Raw genomic sequence first — 23797 nt, 5'->3', positions numbered from 1 at the left:
CAAATCTGATATTTTTGTAAATAGTGTGAGCCAACTTTAAAATCAGACCAAAGATACACTTTACAGATAAACTACTAATGGAAGAAGGCTCCTCTTGCAATAGAAGCAACATGCCTTCATAAGGAAGGAATCTGTTAAGCCAGGCCAACATCTACCAGAATTAATGTCAAACTCCACAATTTATTCATATCTATATTGTGCAGTTTGCAGTCCTCTTCTTCTGCCCCACTTTCCTCCTCCCAAGTTGTGCCCAAATAAATTAATCTAATCAGTATCAAGTAAGAGGATTCAACTTATACCAAATCATATAAGAAGAGAGGCAATTTGTAAGTAGCATTAGGTGCAAGATTTCTCAGGAAATACCCAAGGAATTAACATAGATTGGAGCTTCCCTATGTTAAGGCTCCCTATAGGAAGTAGGTGTGCACAGTGAAAATTACACTTTAAAAGAAGTTACATTTCTAAAAACTTGAGGTCATTCCCAGTCAGGAGTAATACAAGCCTCAATACCATGAACAATATGTAACAGGGCATACAGCCAATAAAAGAGAAACTGATCCTGGATGGAAATTTGCTTACATCCACATTATTAATAAAATCTTAGCATAATAAAAGTTATACACATTCATGCTGCAAACTACTAGTTACAAGTTAAAAACCCCATGGTTAATAGATACTTGAATTTGATAATTTCACCCATCTTCAATTAGGGTCTCTAGCTAGTAGGTCTTGCACACGATTTCACTTTCTTTTGGTGGGGCGGGGTGGGTGGCAGGGGGAGGGTGGGAAGAAGAGGAGTCTTGCATATCCTCTCGCATATTTAATGAGGCAGGGAGAAAAGAGCAGTTCAGACATTGAAAAACTTCATTCATAAGAACTGTACCATTTTTCAAAAAAAAACCTGAATGGTAGTGGTAAAAAGTCAAGTAGTTCTAAGCTACCAACTGTTTAAAAATGTGTGAAAGCAAGAGGCGCTAAAAAGAAAGATACTGGAAGAATAAAACACATATAGCACCTGAGGGTGTGAAATAGAGCAAAGCAAAGCAGATTTATTTGGAGTCTGTTTCTGTCCTTCACGTAGGGTCTTCTCAGGTGTTGCATATGGGAAGTACGTTGCTTGGAATATTGTTGGCTTTTCATTGGTACGCAAATGTCCATATAGGCCTTCTATTAATTTCTAGGCAGTCAGCAGGAAAGAGTGGAAAAAAGGAAGAAAAGAAAAGGAGAAAAAGTAAAAAGCTCAGTTATAGACACCAGAAAGAGAGAGGCTCATTTCACAACAACATCAAATTGTATTTGTATAGTGCCTTTAATTAGAAGCCCCAAGGCACTATACAATGTTATCAAATAAAATCTGACATCAAACCATATAAGGAGATATTAAGTCAGAACATCAAAAGCTTGGTCAAAGAGGTAGGTTTTAAGGAGCATCCTAAAGGAGGAGAGAGAGAGTTAAGAGGTGAAGTTTAGGGAAGGAATTCTAGAGCTTAGGGCCTTGGCAGCTGAAGGCACAGCCATCAATGGTGGAACAATAACAATTGAAGATGCTCAAGAGGCCAGAATTAGGAGTGCAGGTATCTCAGAGTGGTTGCTGTCATTTTAAGGGTTAAGATAATAGCAATACTTAAAACGAGAAGTGACTTTGGCTTGCTTTCCTTCTTTTGCAAAGGCTTGGTTGTTTCATGCAATTTACTCATTATAACAGAGTGTCTCAAAATCAGTGGAATCCGAATGTTATTACATTAGCATAACTGAGCAGATGCTACAGCTTAAATATCCATCATACTTGACTTAAAAGACATCTTTCCAAATGCAGTTAAGCTACAGAATAATAATAAAACTGAAATGTGTAATGTTTGGTCTTCACAAAGAATTAATAGCCATTTAAAATCATGCTTCCTGGAAGGCCCTTTAATCTAACCCTTCCCCAAAACACAATTTCTTTAAGGGTTAAAAACAGATGGATGAATCAGACAGAATTTCTGAAGCTTCAGTATCCCTTTTCTGAATTTTCAGACTTATTTGATGATGTCACAGTTTCATTCATATAATGCTGAAATAGCCCATTTACTGAAAGCCTCATTTCCAAATCAGGTTGCCGAAAGTATTTTGTTGAACAGAAAATTTGAGATACAGAGTGAACATCTGCTGGCAAAGGGATACTACAGCTTTAAAGAACATCCATATAACAAGCAGGCATGCTGTGAAACATGAACCAAATTACAAACCTTCTGCAGAAAGCAACGTAAACTGCATATCTGTGCTATATTGGGTAAACATACACCATAATAATAGGGTTTAAAATACTTGGGTGCCCATCAATTTCATTTTGAGGAGATCCAAAGGGTCTCAAGACTCCATCTCAAGACTCCATTGATCATAGTGTAGGCAATAAAATACTAAACGTTGATACTTACTGGATGCTATTTTAAAATCACACATATACACCTCACATTTAAATTCAAAAAATCACAACTGCAAAGGAACAAGTAGCAACCTACCCTAGTCTCTAGAAATACTACAATTACAAGTGTTTTGAGATAGAGTGCACAAAGGATGATATTTAGATGACCTCCTGAAATTATCATTTGGAAACAATAAAACTGAAGGAGCACCAAACAGATATTTTAGCATATGATATGCTAAACTAAGACATGTTTTGAGTGCCCAGCTGATATTTTAATCTACAGGATTTTTAACAGTGATTATGTCCTGTCCACAAAATTTTCAGTGGGGAAGTGCAATGCTTTTGATACTCAATTTATCACAAATAATAATTTTAGAAAATAAATGAACTAAGAATGATCTGGTGTGATGAATTAAAGTATTAAAATATTCTATACCACAAAACATAGGAAAACAACATAAAACTTAGAGGTTTATTGAAAACATTACTTTAGAATGCCATACTATTTAAAAGGGATCCCTGATATTGTTGCAGCAGTTTCTACAAGTAGTGATTAAAGTATGCATTAATACAGGGAACAGCTGATTAAAGCAACACGTGATAGAATTTTAAATCTGTTTGAAGTTTGCTGTTCCAGAGTAGAATTTATTCACATCATATATTACTGCAAGTTTTAACTCGTGTTAAAATGGCATGTATCTTTTTGCCATAGGGCTTCTTTTAAGTTGACTGTTGTGGTAATTTTTCAATACTACAAAATCTGTTAAGTTTTATATTGTGCCATTGGTAAAGAATGAAATATAGTATGGAAATCTCTGCACTGGAGAGGGAACAATCAAGTGTTAAAACGCATGAAATGACTTAAAGTAATTAATAGTTTCGTCTAAATTAATTTTCCATCTAACAGGTCCAATCTTTCTCAATATATAATTAAAACATACTGCAACTGACTAAATCAACTGCACATTTCATGCTCAAAGCATCAAAATGAAAAGCCAGCTGTTACCAATAACTTTTCCTGCCTACAGAAGAAACTTAACTTTATGTTATGCATCCCATACTCAGAATTTTGACATTTAGTGCAACAGAAACAAGCACATGGGGCAAAAATGGTTTTGTACAAACGTATAAACTCTTCAAAAGTTTGACAGAACAGCATTTGCTTACATCCACATTTCAAAAACTCATCATTCAGATGGACACCGTGTAATTTCACAAGTATTTTAACCCCTCTTTTAAAAAAGTGCCAACTTGAAATCCATTTGGTGATCTTGTTACTTTTAATAATTAAATATGCTTCAACCAAAGTAAAAGCCTGAAAACAAGATTAAGTGATGCAATGGCTACATGGCCAACAGAAAGCAAGCTAATTGTGATGCCAAATGGCAAAACTCTGCCATAATTCAGGTTCAGGGAGAAAGGAAAACAAACCATTCCGAAGCAAATTAGAGGCTCTTCCTTGACCTACGTAGACTGCAGTTTTGCAAAATAATCTACAATTACGAATCCTAGCCCCACTTAATTATGAAAGAAGGAGAAATTTAAAGTTATAACAAGTCCTCCTGCCCAGGGTACCTGACCCAAAACCTGATGCCCTGCTGTAACAGGTCAAGTTAAGATTGCTTCAATTATGCTAAAGATATTATTATGCCATTACGTCTAAACAAAACCATTAAAAAAGGTAGCACACTACAATATCAATTACTGCTAAAAAAGCAGTATATTTAAAAAATACTTGCAGATAAATCCACAGGGCCAAAAAACCTCTCTGCATAATAATTCTGCACAAAGTTTATGTATAAAGTGTTCCAAGTACAAAATACAAATTTTGTTTAAACATCTTGAATAGCTGCCTAAGTAGGTCAAGACAAGGATGCTGTGTCTATCACCTCCATTCCAAGCAAAAACAAATCATTGCTCATTTATATCTGGTACAGCCAAGGTGTCAGCTAGAAAGCCATAAAAATGAAATATAAAACTGCATTGCATATAGCACTTAGGAACACTCACCAGTAACAACCGTAGTTTCAACTGTTGGGTATTCAATATAGTGAAGGTACACAGTAGGAATGCTATAGCAAAGTGCTTAATTAGAAAGCATATATACAACAGCAGTTCGTTACCTTTTGTATGAATGAGGACCCCCTTTCACAATTTAGCTCAGACATTCCATGTTTAAGATAATGCATACAGGATACTTTTCTCCCTTCAGTTTTCATTTGGAATGTCATCAAAGGAAAGTTGTTCATTTGTCAAATTGCCCAGTTGCAGCAGAAAATATGAACATTAGAAGCAGAGGCAGGCAGTGACAAAAATCTATAGAATAAACTGGCTTGCTCTGATGTGATTTTACAACTCTTCAATTATGTAATCTATAGAGACATACAGTGACAAAAATTTATACATCAAATAAGGGACAATTGAGGTGAATTACAGCCCTGGTCCAAAGTTGTTAGAAATTAGCCTATAAACCCAAATACAAAGACAGGCTATTCAGTGTGTTTCCATCATTTCATATAACACACAAAAGGCATTTTTCAACTTTCTGTACTGATATACGATGATTATGTGAAATCATAGGCATAGGGAAACAAATCCAATTACTGCTAGAAAAATCTTTTACATGCTTCAAGTACTGTTTCACTGCAAAATACTTTCAGATAATATGGACACTGCATGTTTTTCATATATTATAAGGGCAATTTCAGAATGAATAGAAAGCCAAACTGTATAAAGTTTATAAATGAAATTTAGTTTTGTCTATTTCAGAAATCTTAAGCATCTTTAATGAGGTGTGGGGGTAAAACTTTCTTCACTGTCAAATTTTAGAATATATCTTATTAGACGGCAACTGCAGATTAACAAAAATCACATGCGTGATTTAGATGACCATCTTAATTATAGGCAAATTCTGATTTTATCTTGGATGGTGGACCATAATTTTACATTAGATTACAGGAGAACATATTAAGATTAATAGGGTTTTTTTTAAACGCACATCCTATAAATTAGAGGTGTGTAATCTACAAAAATCAAAAACATTTTGCTGGAAGGTTGTGGTACAACTAACACTTCTACAGCTGACAAATTGTTATGTTTCAATGTCTCTCAATGCAAAGAAAACAGGAGTTGAATAGGGCAAGTCACATTACATAAGCTTGTTCCTTAAAAAATGTTCCAGTCAGCTACACTGATAGTCGCAAAATTAAGGCATGGCAGATCTGATCTGAATTGAAACACTGCATTGATGTGATATGCTTATGAAGTAGGAAGCTTAAATTTTAGCAATACATCAGAATTTTGCAGGGTCCTTATGGTGTTCATTGCCTACAGAATTATACAAATTGTAGTGAAATTAGGCTTGACATCTTTAATAACACTAGAAGAAACAAATCTTCTAGATCTGGATTACTGGTTTTACCAAAATCATATCACTCAAAATAAAATTTTGAGGATTCAACTAAAGTTTAGGAAGTGCTTTCCATGAAGAATGGTTTTATTTACTCCAAGGGAACAAGTTACATTTAACTTTAATAAAACCATAACCAAAATGAACAAGCAAGCATAAATGGTTTAGTGTTCTTTTTATTTTCTACCACCTCATTTAATACGAATTAAGGCTATCCAACATTTTAACCTTAGTTAGCTAAGTTCCAACAAACTGATGTTTGTATCACCACAAATAAGCATTAAAACTATATTAAACATAGCCAAACATAATAATTGAAGATGTTGGGCAATTAACACAAATTTTTCACTTCCAGAATATTGTGCTCTTGTATTCTCACATGTCCCCTATTCTCTGTACTGCAACTGTTACCAGTTTTGTGTCACCTTGCACTCTAGAGAAATCTTCCCTTCTCTATCAAAAACATGTAGTGGCACAAGAAAATGGAACTCTTTCTGTACTTTCAGATCAGGATATTAACTGTACAATGGATTGGAGCTGCAGAAAAAATCCGGTTAAATACCAGACAACCAAAGTTGATCATTTACAGACTTGAACTAGTGGAAGCGTGCCTATTTTCTTCTAGTTTTAGCTACCAAAGTCACTGAACTTAGTGGATTTTCTACGCAACTATAATTGATTTAATGTAATATAGTAATTCAGGCACTCTGTTCAAACTATGGTCACTTGAAGAAATTTCCATTAAAAAAGGATATACATATTTCTACAGTTTTCTCAGAGACATCCAATACAGTATACACTTCAGTCTAATCAACAATTTGATTGTACTGTTTAAACAAGCCAACTATTCTTCCAACTGCAACCACGTTATCAAACATATGGGATGCCAAGCTGTTGTTGTTCTCCCAGCTTAATAGCAAATTACAACCAAAACAAGATAGAAAATCCATACGATAAATGATGCAGCAACGAACATACAGAAATATTTAACTTATATTTTAAACTTCACAGTCCACTTGTTTGTAAGCTTTATGTCTAAACTAGGTCATTGCATTTTATACTCAATTTCTCTGATCTACTGTAAATTTGCACCACACTAATCAGCTGATTCAAATGATGTCCTAAATCTTCATAAGAAAATCTGTTTATACAAATAATACAAACAAATTTCCTAGGATTAAATGATAGCCATAAGGTACAACATGGACTGCCAATGAGCAAAAGAAAACTCTAAGCTTATCATCCCCTCCTTTACAATTAAAAATAAAAATGTTATATTTGTAGTTACATATTATCATTTAATCCTGGGGAATTTATTTGGAATTTTTTGCATAAACAGGTTTTCTTTGAAGGTTTAGGTGGTCATTGGAATAACCTGATTAACTTATACCTTTATAGTTTATTCCATCAATATACTGGTTTTACTTATTTTTCATAAATTGCTACAATGTTGTATGGTTACATGATGCCTACCTGGTCAACATGCAACTATGTAAATTAATAAACAAAGCTTAGACTAAACAATGTATTGATTTATCATCACAGTTGAAAGGAAAACAATAAGCCTGCAGATCAGTTTTTCATGATGTAGTGTTTATTTTTCTTACATATGTACAAGAAAAAAGAAATCCAGGAACATATAAGGTTTCACTGAAAGGATTTAGTTGTATATTCTTCTCATTGAAATGTGGAACATATTGCAAACTTGTTTTAAATTAATGTGGTTGAGTCTGGAAAATTGTTTATCTCAAATACTTGATATGGGAATTCCATGGTACCAATCCTAAACACTCGGCTATAAATCATGACCCAATGTCTTTGCAAATCATTTATCATCACTTAGATTCACTAGGAATATAACTAAAAGAAGATTCAAAGTACAATTTAAAATCAAACTGATTATCTGTCATTAAGGTTATTTACAGAGAAAAATAAACTTTGAGAAAATAGGAGCTTTAATGTCCCAACAGCAAATTATTTTACGCTACTGTTAGTCAGTCGCAGTCTTTACCTGCCAAACTTTGAGTAAGCATCTTGCCATTATTAACTATCAACATCAGACTAAATATTTAAAATTCAATGCAAATGGGCAAATGTATAACTAAATTGTTAAACTCCTATCTAGAAATAAATTACTATTTAAATTATCACTTACATAATGACTATAGCCTCTATTTTAGTTTTGCTTTTTCCAAGACATTTGATATTTCAGATACATACAATCTCAACAGGTGGCCATTCATCACATTGCTAAAAACTGTTAACAACCAAATGTATTAATCTCCAGTCACAAAATATTTTAAAAAGGCAACGTTTATTTTTGCCTTTCCAACTTTTATTACCTCAAAATGTACTTCTTCACATAAAATCACATTTCTTTCTTCTCCTCAGTGCCCGAGAATTTTTCTCCTTCACACAACTTCTAATATTATTATGCATATGCCTCCTGCTCTCAATTTCTTCCCTTCCCTCAAACATCCTACTGCATCCTTATATTCCAGATTCCACATCCAGTGAATGTTCTGCACCAGTGAAATATCTTACAATCAATGTGGAAGATCAGTGGAAAAAAACACTTGGAAAAAACATTTATGCAAACTGGTATCAGAGACTTATGCAGTTGTCCCCTACAGTGATAAACTTGTAGACTCAATTGAATAAAACATAATTAGGTCGTAACATGGCCTTGCATAAAGACTCTTGTTGCATCTTTTCTTATATGCTCTGGAATATGAACTTAATGACAGTCACAACTATTTTCTCTTCCTTTCACCATTATAGTAATATGCATTGACACTCAATATTCTGAAATTTAATAATATTTCCATTAATATTGGTAGATACATTGGCTGAGCTACTTTTATAACAATTTATTCAGTCTTACAAATTGTTGAATATTTTTGTAGATGCTACATACTGGTTTATTTTCTGCAAGCCAATGAGGAAATTTACTACTTGAAGATATAAATTCAAAAATACCTGAATTTTGGCCCTTTCTCCCAGGTGTTACTTAATTGACCATGCTATGTCAACTTAGAAAGTCAAACATCCAGACGTTTCAAGATAATAAGTGCCAAATTCTGACCCACTGCCTTGCACAAATTACTTCCAATGTTAAGCACACTTTCATAGATACTGCTGTAGTAAGAAATGAACAGCATGATGTACTTGCATCCTGATATCTGGTTTGCTACTGCCTCAGCAACACTATTACTAACCGTTAAATTCCAACTCACTTTTTGAACTATATGGTAACTTACTGGGCAAGTAATTGGAGGCACAATGACTCTCACTGAACAAATTCCAATATAAAAAACACCTACACATTGCCATTGTTTTTCTAATTACAGTAGCTGTTGCATAAAATGATTTTCTTCTGGTCTCCTCACATATATGCTTAGTGGGAAGGTGTACTACATTACACAAAACTGGGTGGGAGGGTGAGCTGTGAGGAGGATGCAGAGATGCTTCAGTGTGATTTGGACAAGCTGAGTGAGTGGGCAAATGCATGGTAGATGCAGTATAATGTGGATAAATGTGAGGTTATCCATTTTGGTAGCAAAAACAGGAAGGCAGATTATTATCTGAATGGCTCTAAATTGAGAGAGGGGAATGTGCAACGAGACCTGGATGTCCTTGTACCCCAGTCACTGAAGGTAAGCATGCAGGTGCAGCATGCGGTAAAGAAGGCAAATGGTATGTTGGCCCTCATAGCGAGAGGATTCGAGTAAGGAACAGGGATGTCTTGCTGCAATTATACAGGGCCTTGGTGAGACCACACCTGGAATAGTGTGTGCAGTTTTGGTCTCCTTATCTGAGGAAGGATGTACTTGCTATAGAGGGAGGACAGTTAAGGTTTACCCATTGATTCCTGGGATAGCTGGACTAACATATGAGGAGAGATTGAGTCGATTAAGATTGTATTTGTTGCAGTTCAGAAGAATGAGGGGGGGATCTCATAGAAACCTATAAAATTCTAACAGGATTAGACAGGGTAGATGCAGGAAGGATGTTCCAGATGGTGGGAAGGCCAGAACCAGGGGTCACAGTCTGAGGATATGGGGTAGACCATTCAGGACTGAGATGAGGAGAAATTTCTTCACCCAGAGGGTGGTGAGCCTGTGGAATTCGTTACCACATAAAGTAGTTGAGACCAAAACATTGTATGCTTTCAAGAAGGAGTTAGATATAGCTCTTGGGGTGAAAGGGATCAAAGGGTATGGAGAGAAAGCAAAGGCAGGCTATTGAGTTGGATGATTATCCATGATCATAATGAATGGCGGAGCAGGCTCGAAGGGCTGAATGGCCTACTCCTGCTCCTAGTTTCTATGTTCCTATTCTGCAACTCCAGTCAGCTGCAATCCTCAAATGAATGTTTATTTATGCTTAAAACAAGAGATTAAAAGCTGGCAAACCAAATAGAACAATAAATTGGGGATAATCAGAATCAAACCAAAGCAAGGTATTAATAAATTCACCAAAATCTTTTGCAGTTAGCATGACATTATGAAGCACAGTTTGACCCAAAGGGCATAGTCACAATTTGTATCTAAATATTCTGCATTAAGAATGACTGAACAAGCTAAAAACTGTATACTTGTCATTGTCCTATATAGTCAATGCAATTATATTGAGGCACCTCAGAACGCAACATGCTCTATGGAGAAAAGTTGAATATTATTGCACTTTCCATAATGACCAGTTTAAAATGTTTTGGAATGTTCTTTTAGATATTTTATGATAAAAATTCATTTTTGGGAAAAAAAACAGTAATCGAAAATAATTACATTTTGTTCTTTATGAGCGAAAAGCAATTTCACCAATCATTTCCTCAACTTCCACTTTAACCAACTTTTCATCTTACATCAATCAGCTTCTATTTATTCTAAATCTTGCATTCCACCCACTACCTGCTGTATTACTCTGTAATGGCCATTTTGAATACAACCACAGAGATCTCACTACACGAAATAAAAAGTACACATTCCAGACACAATCTAACTGTATTTGGCTAACAGCACGTTTCTTTACATTTGAACAAAACTTACTTTGGGCCGGGTTAAGCCAAGACTGAGAGGGTAAATTGCCTGCTTAAATCCACATCTGTCAACACTATGCATAGTAATATAGTGAATCCAACCACATAGTATTTTGTATGCAAAAAGTACATTCAATACAGCTTAATTAAGGAGAGATGTAATCTAAAATGGTAGTTATATTCAATTAACAGCATTAAAGTGAAATACCATTAAATTATTATTTAAATCTTATTATTCATTTAGATTTGCAGACTAAGTTTAGATTGAACTTAATTTTATTGCACTTTCTTATATCACAGAGCCGAATAAAGCAAATGCTGTTTATTAGATGTAAAATTCTAGTTCATCATCTCTCAAAGCTCACCATCATGAATGTAACTTGAGCAGAAATGTTCACGGAAGTAAAAGTTGCATAACTACCATCTAAATCATCCTCTATATAACCACCATCCAACCTTCCCCCTGCATATGACCACTAACTAACCACCCACTCTCATAACCAGCAATCAAACTCCGTTAATTATATAGCGTCTTTAACAGGGTAAAACACAAGGGTTGCCTTAGGAAGATTATCAAACAAAATTTGACACTGAACCACAAATAAGCAAAGGTTTAAAGAGGTAGATTTTAAGGAGTGCCTTAAAAGCAGTTAGAGGTAGACAAAGGACAAAGCAGACATCAGCCCACTTGATTGACATCACATCCACCAACCTAAACATTCACTCTCTTCACTATGACGCACAATGGCAGCAGTATGTACTGATGCAACTTGCCAAAGCTCCTTCAACAGCACCTTCCAGTCTTGTCACCTCTACCACCTCAAAGGACAAGCACAGCAAATGCATGGGAACACCACCACCAACAAGTTCCCCTCCAAGCCGCACACCATCTGGACTTGAAATTACATCACCGTTCCTAGGTCAAAATCATGGAACGCCCCTCCTAATAGCACAGAGGGTGTAACTACACCACATGGACTACAGTGGTTCGAGATGGTGCTCACCACCACCTTCTCAAGGGCTATTCTGGACGGGGAACAAATGCTGGCTTAGCCAGCAACACCCACATCGTGTGAACATGTATTAAAGAAAATTTAGAAAGAGGTTTAAGGAAGGAATTCCAGAGTTTAGGGCCTAGACAGCCGAAAACTCAGCTGTCAAGGACACATTTAAAAATGTGGATGTGCAATAGTCCAGAATTAGAAGAGCGCAGAGATCTTGGAGGATTGTCAGGGTGGATGAGGTTACTGAGATGGGGGGGTAGTGAGGTTATGGAGAGATTTGAAAACAAGGCTGAACTTTTTTAAAATTGTGGCATTGCTGGGCTGAGAGCCAATGTAGGTCGACAAGCACAGATGTGATGGGTGAATGGGACTTGGTGCAAATTAGGATATGGGTAGCAGAGTTTTGGATGAGCTCAAGTTTATGGAAGTTGGCCAGGTGAGTATTGGAATACTTAACTCTAGACGTAATAAAGACAAGGATGAGGGTTTTTGCAGCAGATAAGCTGAGGCAGGGACAGAGCCAGGCAACATTACAGAGATGGAAGTAGACTGTCTTGGCAAGTACGTGGATATAAGATCAGATGCTCATCTAGCTCATCAAATACAAGGCTAAGGCAACACTCAGCCTCAGACAGTTGTCAGTGAGAGGGATGGAGTCATTGGCTAGGGAACAGAGTTCACGGTGGGGACCAAAGACAATGGCCTCAGTCTTTCCAATATTTAGTTGGAGAAACTTTCTGCTCATCCAGTTGAACAAGCATTCTGACAACTTAGAGACAATGAAAGGGTGGAGAGAGGTTGTGGTAAAGTAGAGCTGGGTTTCGTCAGCGCATATGTGGAAACATGGCCTGTCATCCTCCAACCTCCCCCCCGCCTCCTCAAACAACTACTGTCCAACCCACTCTCACCCCAACTCAGCCCATTATCCTGGACCCACCCCTCAAACAAGTACTGTCCAAGCCAGCCCTCCAGAACACAGTCACGTCCAACCGCCCAGCCTCACACGCAACCAACAACCAACCTGCTGTCTCACACAGAATCACAGTCCAAATCCATATCAGCAACAAACATGACACCACTCCTCTTGCGCCCATGTCCAAACCATGTACATAAACGGAAAAGAGCAATGAATTCCTGAGGAATACTACCACTTGTATCTACCAATCCAAAAAAACATTCAATTAAATCTACGTTTTGCCTTCTACTCTGTGCATGCATAACAGTTTTGCACCTATGGAGAGATATATGATTAAAAGGGCCTGTATTTTCTCAGCCTGCTCCTGAAGCAGAAACCAAGGTAAAGTTACATTTTCTTGCATTTGACCATAAAAAGCACAATTAATTCATAAATAAATTAAATTACCTACTTTGAACGCCTCCATCTTCAAAAAGTGAAAAAAATATATACCTGAAATAAAACCAGTATTCTTGTCTCTGCGCACACATTTATGTCTACCCATAATTAAAATGAAAATATCCTGCAAAAAGTTTTAGAAAATATCCTTTTCACTCGAATACATGTCTTGACACCTCATTTTTCTACATGTAAACTGTGGTATCAACTTGAAATATTGGTATGCTATAATACTGATACAGTAATATATCACTAATAATTTCAGCACTAACATTCCAAAGCAATAATATAAAGGGCATATTCTGTAGATAATTAAATGCAGATGGAGCAACAAACCTACATAGGGGTGTCAGAATACTTGCTTGTTCAGTTGCCCTTCTCAATCAACTGAAGCTGAACAAAATGACATTTTGCTGTTAAATGCTAAACAGGTTAGACTCTGCTATCACTAATGTTTAAAATACTTCTGTTTACAGCATAGCACCATTTAAAAATATATAGGGTATAAAATTAAAGTATCCATTTAAAAACCAGGATGAAGAAATACATTCACCATACATATAATGAAAGTTGTTTTTGACATCAGTATTCCTTAAATACCATAAATTTGACAGAAATTCAAAGAGTGCAATCGCTCTTTTAAACCCTTTCCAAGACAGCAATTAGGTAAATACCCTTTAACCCAAGAGGTTTACAGTATGAGAAATATGAAGCAGTTTTGGCAAAAGTTAGAATTGTTATTAATACAATGGCACAGCATGCCACAGCACAAATACAGGTAGAAGTCTTTACAAATGAAGAGGAAAACTATTCCAAAAATTGCATTGTACTCAATGTAATAGAATTAAATAAATAACACACGAGAGCACACAATTTTGTGAGTAACAAGTAGGAAATATAAATTAGACAGGGGTTTTCATTAAAGGAAGGGATGATTTCACCTGTACAACATAGAATTAAAAAGTACAGCTCAAAAAAAAGAACAAGGCCTGACAGGTTTAGATTACAGCTTCAAATGAAAACCCCTTTTGCACTCATACAAAGATAAGCCACCAAACTGTCAGAACAAACACGATAAGGAATGACATTACAAAAGGAATGCGAGGGTTCTGAAGTGTATAGAGGTGACAAGGTTTAGTTTTAGGTTTGTCATCAGGAATCTGAATGGAAACTCTTTGGGAGTTTTCTTCTTTGCTTTCTTGTGCAAGTGCAGTCCCTGTTGCTTCCTGTTTTCCTTTTATCTTATCTTCTTCCTGTACTAACAGAGGCATTTTCTTTGTCTGCTTTCGTGACAGAAGACCAAGAGAAAAAGAGATGAACAAATGCAAGATGGAAAACCAAGTCTGAAAGAAAAGTGGTGTGCAAAAAGAAAAGGAAACAATGTGGCAGAGGAAGGAAAACAAAAAAAAACAAAATCAAAAAAATGTAGTGAAGATTTGGGCTTGAGGGATTTTCCTATGTGGATTTTTAACTTTGAACTTCAAAATTTAAAAGGGAATGACAGCAAGAGTGATGTGTATTTTCAGGGACAAAGAAGAAAGGAAAAAAAGAATAAAATGTAAAAATATTGTAACAGAACAGGGTTCACTTGCACTTTGGTAGCTTTTTTTTTTGAAAATGTATGGCCATTTCTTCATGCAACCTTTAACCAGCCATGCACTGTTTAGTAGGCATTCTTAAAGCTGCAGCAGTGGGAGTCTTCACTGTTAGTTTTGGGAACTGTAAGAGTAGAAAAACTAATGTCTGTTGTCTAGCAACTAAAAGACAATTTAGCATTGATGAGATCTGCTCGAGCAAATAAAATATTAGCAATCACAGCACAACTGTAACAACTTTACCTCTGGCCCACCAAGCTTCTTTTCAGGGTGTATGCCTGAAATCACCATGGCCTGTACATACATAAAGTTAGTAATTTTAGATACTTCAAATACATATTTATTATATGCACTCTTATTTTAATGGAACACATAGGTGGATTTACTTATCAATAATATAGAATTTCTGATTCATTAAAACATCTTAATCATGTGGATAATGACTGAAGTCATTAAATCAGACTTAGAGGGGGTTATTTCCTTTTAATTTTCCTTACAAAGTCATATTATCATGTAACTTCTACCGCACAGCTTACATCTAGTGGAAAATATCAACTGTCCTTAGAGATGTTGTTTTACTTTTCAAATAGATTTAATGAAAAGAACAAAAGAACTTCTACAAATTAAGAAAATTGGTGTTATCTTATTTCATATTTTTATCCAGTATTGTAAATCAGTGTTTTTCACTCAAAATTGAAGTCTTAGGAGAAAGATCTGAAAATTGGTGTTTACAGAATATTACTGGCAGCATCACCTAAACAATGTGAATATTGTTCAACTCATTCAGTCTCCTGCACATGACATGGACAATGACTGTAAAGCAATAGAATTAGCTAAGCATATCTTGTGTGAATAGGCATCTAGAAATTAGTGTTTAAACTGCTGGTCATAGTTCCAGCCTCAGTACTAGTTTACTATACCCGTGATAAACCTCAATCTGGGTGAAGGATGGGATTTGTCATCTAAAATATTCAGCATTTTAGTCTACCTGACAAATTCTAAACAGATTACAAGTTAAGCCAAGTTCTATTTTTATTAAGTTTTGTTATTTTAACTGGTGTTTTAGGGAATCATGCTTAAGTTAAATTCCATTCTTATTACATGCAATTCTATGGTTTTACCAGTGCGTTGCAGATCACATTCAGCCAGTCTTCATGAAAACGGTACATCAGCGCTATTACTTGCAGGTCAAATGCTTCCAATCCTAACTAACATTTGCATTTACAACAAGGCCACTTCTTTGTCTACCTGTATGTGTGTGTGTGTTGGCTGCTATTCTGAACCAGGGCTCCTTTCCAGCTCTGTCAATTGTCAAGTGGTCCACTCTCTTTGGCCTCTGCTCCTGCCATCATACTTCTCAGTTTCCCATCTCAGTGTACTTAACTGCCTTCTGCTACCCCTCTGCTGGACAGTTGCATGGATTCACATTGCTCCATTCTAGGCATTCACAGTCAGTCCTACCAAAGTAGCAAAGCACAATGTTTCATCTTCTATCTACCTTACCACCTGGGAGCAAGCTTCTCCAAGTTCCTTGCCATTACTCTTTCCACTCTCATAGGTTTCCTACTATCCATCTACTCAGCATGTACTTCAACATTTCCAGTCCTTTGTAAACAATTCCCTTATGCACAATTTTAAGTACGTCAATATCCTGGCAGGGTGGCCCTTTCTTACTTAAGGAGGCGGACCATCTTGGTTCACATTCATCGCCTATACTATCGTGGCTCTCATCTCCAGGTCCTAGCTCAGCTTTATTCCCCAAGTATTTTCATATAATCCTTTTGAGTATTACACCTGTGATGCCTCTTTTTCAAGGTCTTATTATCTAATGCCCTCTTAAATCCCAAAGGCAAATTCCTAGCCAAAATCTCCTCACTCTGCTGTGCAATGGTTCACTCTTAGCAATTTCAACACACCCAAATTTCCTTTGTCCCTTCTGAACATTGTCCTATATGCTCTGTTGGCATAGGCCATGCCACCTTATCTGGTCACTTCCCCATCCTTCTTGGCATCTTCCATTTCCTTCAAGTTCTGTTACTTACACGCTCCATCCCGGAAGTGGAAAAACTCCCCTCTCACCCATTCCCTGTGGGATACTCCCAACTTCCCACTCACCTGGACTTGTCCTATCATAGCACTGCTGCCACTGTTACCTTTCTCGACATGTTTTTGCTTTACCAATCTCACTGCCAACTTCCCCCAGCCTCACCACCTACCTTTCTCCTAGTACATCTCTGCCTCTTCAAGTCTTAGAACTGCAGACATGAATATACATGATGCACAAATGGCCTGCTCGTTTCATGTTTCACTCTCTACCTCCAAATGTTCTTAATACTCCAGGATTATCCTGGAGAGTAAGGAAAATTCCAAATTGCATCAAGAAATTGCCTTCGCTGACCACTTTCCACTGTTCCTCCAAACCTCTGTTCAAATGCCTCAGCTTCCTTCTGTGCCACCACTCCCAATTTTTACAGTTCTCAATCACTAGGCCGCTTCTCACTTATGTGCCTCCAGCCCTTGAACTCATCTCAACATCCACCTCCTACACTTCCAACACATTTTCAACCCAAATCTGACCATACCGCTATTTTTCTTTCGCCCAATGTTGAGTAACATCACTTCCCCTCAAAAATCTTACACTCACCTCTCATCTTACATCTACTTTTCGTCTTCAACATTGCTAATTATGCCATTTCCCAGCTGTGCACTCACTTTTCCATTCACATCCTGTCTGAATCCCCTGGGGCTGGTTTCCATCCCACCCACTCTCTTGAACACTTAGAATTTGGGTAAAATTGTGTGTTTAGAAGGTGCTAATCATAATACCCTGACAAAACAATATTATTGAACTTATACATTGAGGATCTGGCATACGTTTGACAAATTTTTAACGCATAAAACAGAGGAGGAAAAAAATCTGTCTGTAGTTGTTGCACTGATTCCAACTGGCCAAACTCACTGTACCATATTCAAATAATTTTCTCTCTAGGGAGCAAAATATATCGGACTGAAGCCAAAAGGATAAAGAACAGCTTGGGGCACCATATAAGGTACGGAAAGACAAAATACTAAAAGGGCCTTTACATTCTTCAAAGACATGCCCTCAAAGGGATTTTGCACCTTTATATTGTTAGCTTTTCTCTGTGGGAAATGGAGATTAGAATCATTCAAAATGGATATGAAGGATTTAAATTTAAATAACAGACTGTGACGTTGATACTTTATAAATTTCCTACTTCAAACTTCGGATGTTAGGATTGGAGATCAAAGCACATTTCATATTGTGAATGTATTTCCGATTTGGCGAATATGTATATTCTGCATTGGCTAATATCTGTAATAGAAGAATTTGAGAACTACACGCAAAGTTTATATAATGTTATATACAAAGGTTCATTACCTCTGTGCTTGGTTATGAACAAGACACAGAGGACTTAAGGTGAAACTTTGACAGTTGCTAAGGTGAACGAAACTAACTTTGAAGATAAGTGATTAGACAATAGGCACAATTTGAGATTGTTTAGCAACATGGTTCTCTGGGCTTGGCAATCATAATTACACTGGCTCAATACAGATACTAGCACTTTTTAGAGCTGGTTTCTAACTAGGTTCATCCATCAATCCTAACAGGATTGTGGTTTTAAATGGCTGGAAGATGGGAACAATGCCATCAAATAAAGCAAAGTATATAGTTGAACAATAGAGTTCTCTATTGAACTTGTAAAACACAACCATAAACATGTAAAGAACTTTTGACTTGAAGGCTAAACAGGCCACATAAAAAAAAGCAATGTAGCAGAAGGCAAATATTTTCAATAAGACTGTGTCAAGATTCTAGGTGGCATTGGTTTAAAATATTGTTCACTTTTTCTGTAGCTAGATTCAAATTTGCTTTTGATTGATGTCCTGTGCAAAACTTAATCACGTCTGAATGCTTTTAAATCTATTTAATAGCATTGAGAGATCAAAAGATGAAATATTATGAGATATGCAAATGCCACACTGGTGCAAATGAGAGGACAAACAGGCTCTTCTAAATTTGGAGTTTTGGGGTATATTATTGGGCAAAGTAAAGGAAGCTTTTCCAAGGAAGCATCTGACCTATGGAGAATACAAATGCAGGTTTTCTAGATGCACAAAGGGTGCAAAAATCTTTAATTTTGCAGTAATGACATCTCTTACTGAGATAGGCACATTTTAAAAACAAACTCCCTCATAATGCCCACTTTGTTTGTTTTATTCAGTGCCACCTCCCACTTCCCCCTTCATTGGGATGAAGGGATTTTAGTCTGTAAATAGAATATGTTTTACTTTTTAATTATGAAGGGATCAGAGCAACACTCAGCAATCAATTCCTGTTCCCTCCAACACAGACACATTTTCTAACATATTATTTTGATGCCTGGGGATGATTGATACACATTTTGAATATTTACTGAAACACAGTTCTATGCAATTTATCCACCAACACCCCATCCCCACCACCACACCCCTCCCCAAAAAAATCTTTGCTAAAGAGCAGAATTTCTTTTTTTTTTTTGCAGCATTACATATAGGTTGGGATTTTCTGGCCTCATTGTAGTGGGACCCATCACGAGAGATTTGGTGGCTCAGCCAAAAGTCTATTGACTTTCTGCGGGACCAGACAATCCCAGTGGTGGGCAGGGTTGGAAAATCCCAACCATAATACCTGTGGGCGTTATAAAAGCAAATTTTGAAATTATATTTTTACTAGTCAAAGATGTAATGACATTTTTGTGAGCAAAGGATGTGATTCCTCACTGGTTCTCCAGAACATGGGTTGGAATAGTCATTAAAAAGTAGCAAATTGTAATTTACAAATTCACCTGCCAATAATTGAAATCTGTGGTATGTGGTCAAGAAATGAGTGATAACACTGATGAAAATAATAAAACTTATCCCAAAGTGTCTTATATTACTAATACTCTTTGTCCATCTGTGTAATGGTTCATGTGCCAGGTTAAATTTTACAGGTTAAATGGTTTATTTGAATTTTATTTCTTTTGGGACTTAATCTAAGCCTTTAGATTTAAAAATATGGAATGAAAGAACATCCACCAAGAAAGATTCAATTAAAAGAAAGAATTATTAATAAACCTGTGGAAATATGTACTTTAATCATTATTACTTTAACAGGTCTATCCTTGGCCTAATTTAACATAATATAGTTTGAATGAATAACATTTTAAACAAAAACTTTTACAAGAACCCATAAAAGTATAGAAGAACGATCTCCATTTCTACATTCCTATAATTATCATCTTTCCAAATTCATTCCCTCTCATGTTTTGCTCCACAACTGAGGGAAATGCAGGCCACTTGCTTCCAAATCTCTGTCAATAATGTGACTGCCCAATAGGAACAGAGTAGGCTATTCAGATTCTCAAGCTTGTTCTGCCATTTAACTTGATTATGGCTGATCTGCGCCCCAACTCTATTAGTCTGCATTTGATCCACATCCAATGATACCCAATCTCAAGTGACACCCACAGCTTTTTGGAAGACAGGATTCCACATTTTCATTACCTTTGAGCTTTGAAGTGAAAATGAAGTTCACTGATCTCTCTGCTGAATCACCTATCTCTAATTTTAAGATTGTACCCTCTTGCTCTGGATTCTCCCACCAGAGGAAATTGCTTCCATGTATCAACTCTATTTTATCATTTTAAACAGCTCTGTAAAGATCACTATGTGGTAAATGGCTATCAGAACACAAACTTGAGCAGAGAGAAAAAAAATTAAACTTACTCCTTCTGTGCCAGACTGAACTTGTCCATTGATATTCAATGTTCTAAAAGGCGAGTGTGCCGAGAGCCGTTTATCCCATTCACTAGGACGTGGTTCAGGTACAGATTCCATAAAGCTCCGCTTCAGTTCACTAATACTAGCATGATGTTTCATTATCTCATCTTGGGTTTTGTCTAGATCCTATTACAAAAAAAAAGCAGAAAGGGGAGGAAGATCTTAAATTTCAGAAATACTGAAACAAATTGAATGGAAATCCATGCTTTTAAAATAGAACACTAACCAAATTAGTTAGGCAATCCATTCTTTTGGGGGAACTAATAAAGCATAAACACTGCAATTTATTTTATTTCTAAAATAGGTTTTCTTTTATCTATGTACTTTATAGTTTTCTGCTTAAATTAGACTTTTACCGTCATCGTTTGTACTAAGTTATAATAAAGGCAAAAAACATTTTATTTTAAATTATTTCTTCCCTTCTCGCTTGAAAGTGTCACCTCATCCTAGAGTACAGTCCCATGGGCATTGGCAGCCCTCTGGAACCTTGCCCAAGTAGACATTCTTCCTGTACAAGTTCCAGTGACTGTTCACAGGCAATTCACCAGTGTTGGTATCACAACTGAGTTTAATGCTATCAGCCAATGCCCACACTTTCCAGTAAGAATCGCTGGCTGAATTCTTCCCTAGCTCAAGGAACCACCTTTAAGGAATCTTAATTCTTTCCCCTCTGTTAAAAAAGCAAAATGAAAATAGAGTTGACTGACCATTTTAGTGTATATCTCTGTAAAAACATCAAAATCTTCAAGTGAGCTGCTCAGTAGTGAACATTCTGGAAATCAATGTGGAAACCAGAAAGAAACAAAACTTCCAAACTGTGCAGTCTGGTCGCATGTAGTACCACTACAAATCCTACTTTTCTTCCAGTGAGCTGCTCTGTTAATTTACCATGATGTTTGAGCAAAGTCACAGATGAAATGGAACACACACAAGACCAGAAGCAACATAAAATATCCTGATTTTCTTTATAAGCTTATGGCTAGGAAGTTGGTAATACAGTACCCAACAACGTAAAGAGACAGTGAAGAAGAATAAGCACAAAGTTTGTGTTTGACATGCACATATGTATACCATCGGGATCCTTTGAATTTTCCTCTTTAATTTTTGTAGACTTGGAAGTACTACTTTTTCTATCTTTTGTAAGATTTCTGCAGCTATTTAGGTTATGAGAAATTGAATTTTTAAAATAAAGCCTGGTCTGAAAGCAGATTACCCACATGCTCAACATGTCCACATTTAAAATGCATGTAAGTAAAGGAGGAAGATCAATATTAAGTACCTAGATTCAAATTCAACCCCCATTCTATGGTGGTACAGAATGAGAATAGAAAATTTAGTATGCAACTTTTCAAAGCAATCAACCAAGATGAATCAGCTGATCCACATCAGGCCAGTAGTAAAGAAGCTGGCCTCAAATGATCATGTACTGCGCATCAGGAGATTACAAACCAGTACAACCAATAAATACTTTTTAAAAGTTTTAAAGGTATGACTGGTCCCTGATGAGTTAATGGGAAAAAGCAGTGCATGATGTGGTACTAATCAACACAGATTCCCAGGTCCCAGGTTCAATTCCAAGTTTGTACTGTCTTAACAAATCTCAACCAAGACAGTGGTTGCAAGCAGCCTCAATACTAAGGTCGTCAATTCCTCTTCACTACCTATAGTGACCTCTCCTGGAAAGAAGCACATGTGAACAGTGGATGAGAAATGGACTGGACTCAGCTGCAATGATTTCTATAGCTCAGTAGCCAGCCTCACCTACTAAAACAACATCAAATTCCCAGAGGAATGTCCAAGGAAACATAACTGAATGTCAATCAGCACATTCAGGCGAACAGAGCTAAATGATGTGAAGTTCCCCCAATTCAAGGTACACACAACTGATATGGTGCCTGAATGAAGTTTTCCTTCTGCATATTTCCTTTCCTATTTTCACACTTTATTTCCATTCCATACTAACTAAATACTTTTTCCAGTTCTTTTGGTTTTTTGACCCTGGTTCTTCACTGTACATGTTTTAAGAAAATGCTCAATTTTCTTTGCTTAACTCTTGGACTCTTGATTTTGACTTCAGTTTAAGTTCCTATCCTTTAAATCCACTTGTAAGTGCAAACCAGATCAATGTCACTGCACATCTACCACATTCATACAGTCAGCCCAGAGTCTTTCTAAGATTGACTGAATGTAAGAGGCAAATACAGTTTGGAAGCTGCTGGATCTTGGGTGCAACTTTAGACCTGTCTTCAAGTTCTTCAATTTGTTTTGAATCTTCACAGTGCCCCTACTCTCTGGGGTAGAAGGACAAGAAAACAATATCAACAAGTATTTAATAAGATGCACATGTCAAATTCAAAAGTGATCATTCTTCTTTTGACCCATTAAGTTATTGGTAGGATTAACAAAAGATCTTTTTAACCCATCAAGTTGCCAAAGGGTGCAAGCATGATTAAACAAGTGGTAAAATTGTGTTTCAGTACTGTAACCAAATTAACCAGAGGGAACACTGTCTTTTTAATCTATGAAGTGTTACTGTGGTTCAAGAATCACCATATTGCGAAGAGTGCATTTATTTTTTTTTTATTTTTTATTTTTATATTCACAGAAATATACTTCTGTGCACAGGGGTTAGCATACACCTTTATACCGGTCAAAAAATAAATAGCAAAGGCAAAATTAATTTACAGTTCTAAATTGTAGCCTTTCTTAATGGATCATCTTAAACGACCAGCTTCCCAACCATACTTTCAAGCAGCTTAAAGAAAAATAAACAGAAAACATGCCATGGCTTGCTTATAAAGAGACAGCACTTAAAAAATAAAAATAAAAACTCAAATGATGTTTGCATTTTGGTCTCATGCAGCACATGCAACAATGTGTGAATTCAGCCAAAGAATGAATGCGGAACTGGACTAAAGACAACTTGATGAGTAACAAGCTTTCAGTTCATACAAACCTCCAACATTAAATTGCTATGCCTGACATAAATGTTTTCACCCTCAACTTTCTTTGATCTCTTCTGCAAAATGAAAGAAGGGAAAAAAGAAAAGCACAAAAATTAAAATGTTGTTCTTGTGGCACTGCAAAGTAGCAAATAAAAAGTGTTCAAAAAAAAAGTTCCATTAGCGCAGCAGAATTTAGACAGGATGATCATGGAACCACAAGAA

At 36.3% G+C, this 23797-nt stretch overlaps 1 protein-coding gene across 17 annotated transcripts in view; it reads right to left on the bottom strand.

The window, feature by feature from the left end:
- epb41a (erythrocyte membrane protein band 4.1a) overlaps nt 1-23797 on the bottom strand; it is a 178530-nt gene that overhangs the window by 8964 nt on the left and 145769 nt on the right. For 8 of the 17 annotated variants that reach the window (XM_041213303.1, XM_041213305.1, XM_041213288.1 and 5 more), the window contains 4 exons: nt 23587-23649; nt 20577-20756; nt 15051-15101; nt 1016-1177 (listed from right to left, as the gene is read on the bottom strand). In XM_041213303.1, coding sequence (XP_041069237.1) covers nt 1016-1177; nt 15051-15101; nt 20577-20756; nt 23587-23649 — 456 coding nt within the window. The remainder of the gene's footprint in view (nt 1-1015; nt 1178-15050; nt 15102-20576; nt 20757-23586; nt 23650-23797) is intronic. The other 9 variants (XM_041213290.1, XM_041213292.1, XM_041213295.1 and 6 more) reach the window with 5 other exon arrangements.

This window comes from Carcharodon carcharias, chromosome 19 (assembly GCF_017639515.1).
Source record: "Carcharodon carcharias isolate sCarCar2 chromosome 19, sCarCar2.pri, whole genome shotgun sequence".
NCBI lineage: Eukaryota > Metazoa > Chordata > Chondrichthyes > Lamniformes > Lamnidae > Carcharodon > Carcharodon carcharias.
The sequence above is the reverse complement of the archived record's forward strand: the minus strand, read 5'-3'. Positions and strand labels throughout refer to the sequence as shown.